At 38.6% G+C, this 1,527-nt stretch overlaps 1 protein-coding gene across 1 annotated transcript in view; it reads left to right on the top strand.

Moving 5' to 3' along the window:
* LOC106880421 (integrator complex subunit 1) overlaps positions 1-1,527 on the top strand; it is a 55,035-nt gene that overhangs the window by 1,205 nt on the left and 52,303 nt on the right. Inside the window, exon 2 of the mRNA XM_014930336.2 lies at positions 702-977. Within this exon, the coding sequence (XP_014785822.1) occupies positions 702-977 (276 nt within the window). The remainder of the gene's footprint in view (positions 1-701; positions 978-1,527) is intronic.

Raw genomic sequence — 1,527 nt, 5'->3', positions numbered from 1 at the left:
TATATATATATATATATATATATATATATATGTGTGTGTGTGTGTATGTATATATTATATGTAAAAGAAAATACAGGAGGATCAGTTCGTGATGATTTTATTCAACATATTCCCCTCTCAGATCCACACACTTATTGCTGTGGTCTTTCAGTTTTTCTAAGCCCTGTAAAAGAACTTGGAAGGTTCTGCCTCCAGCCGGACCTTTCACGATAACTCTAAAGCCATGAACTTTTCAGCCCCTCCCCTCATGTGTATGTATACATGCATGCATGAATACGTACGTACGTACGTACGCGGGTGCTGAAAAGTAATGTGTATTGAGGAAGAATCGATCTTGGGGGAAGAGGGTAGGTGGAGAGAAGAGATCTGAGAAATGCTTAAGTTTTGTATATTTCTGTATTTTCTGCATAATGTTATCAGCCAATTAGTGTTATGTAAGAAAAACTCTTTCCCAAGGTGATCACAATAATACAGCTTATGTTGCAAACACACACATTGAAAACTATATATATATATATAAAGTAGTTGTATACTGTCGACTTAACGTGACAGTCCCAATAAGGGAATATACTACTGCTATTTAGCCCTAGGAAGCTGGACCGCTTCCTGTTGGCTTTGACATAAATATATATATGACATTATTTTACAAAATATTATCATTGTTTTATTAAATGACAAACGTTTTATTTATCTATTTTCAGCCCTCCCTCCACCAGGAGATTTCATAGCTTTAGGTAAACAGAGCAAGTCTTCATCTGAAACTGAGCTCAGAGTATGTTCCAGCAGTGCTGGAAAGAAATCAAGCTTGTCAAATCCAGACCGAAAGCGTGAACCCGGTGCAGCAGTGCCAGTTAGCTTGGCTAAAAAACCAAAACTCCTTGGTGCTACTTTCACACCTCTTGGACGTCCTTCAGATTTGGATAAAAAAACTTCTTCCATTGTCCAAGTGCCATTATATGAAGAATCTGCCATTGAAGGTCAGTACCTTTTAGATATTGCCTTTTCCTCTTTCATCGTCATCATCATCATTGTTTAATGTCCATCTTCCATACATGCATGGGGGGACAGTTGACAGGGGCTGGCCAGGTAGGAAGTATGTTGTCATGTATATTTATTGCATGTATGTGTAAGTGGCACTCACTCTCTCTCTCTTTCATACACATCTTTCATATACACGTACATGCATACATCTCTTTTGTGTGTGTGTGTGTGTGTGTGAATGAAGGTGTGTGTTGTCATGCATATATAAGTGGCACTCACACTCTCTCACACACACACACTATCTTTCATATACATGTACATACATAAATACATATGCGTACATCTTTTTTGTACGTGTGTGTGTGTGTGTGAGAGAGAGAGAGAGAGATTGATTGAAGATGTGTGTTGTTATGTATGCGTAAGTGGCACTCACTCTCTCTCTCTCTCTCTCTCTCTCTCTCACACACACACACTTCCATCTTTCACTTTTGACTCTCTTTCAATTTCTGCTCTCGTAACGAAAGATTACCATGGAGGGTATGGACA

The sequence above is a fragment of the Octopus bimaculoides genome, chromosome 22 (genome assembly GCF_001194135.2).
Source record: "Octopus bimaculoides isolate UCB-OBI-ISO-001 chromosome 22, ASM119413v2, whole genome shotgun sequence".
Taxonomy (NCBI): Eukaryota; Metazoa; Mollusca; class Cephalopoda; order Octopoda; family Octopodidae; genus Octopus; species Octopus bimaculoides.
This window is presented reverse-complemented; position numbering and strand designations above follow the sequence as displayed.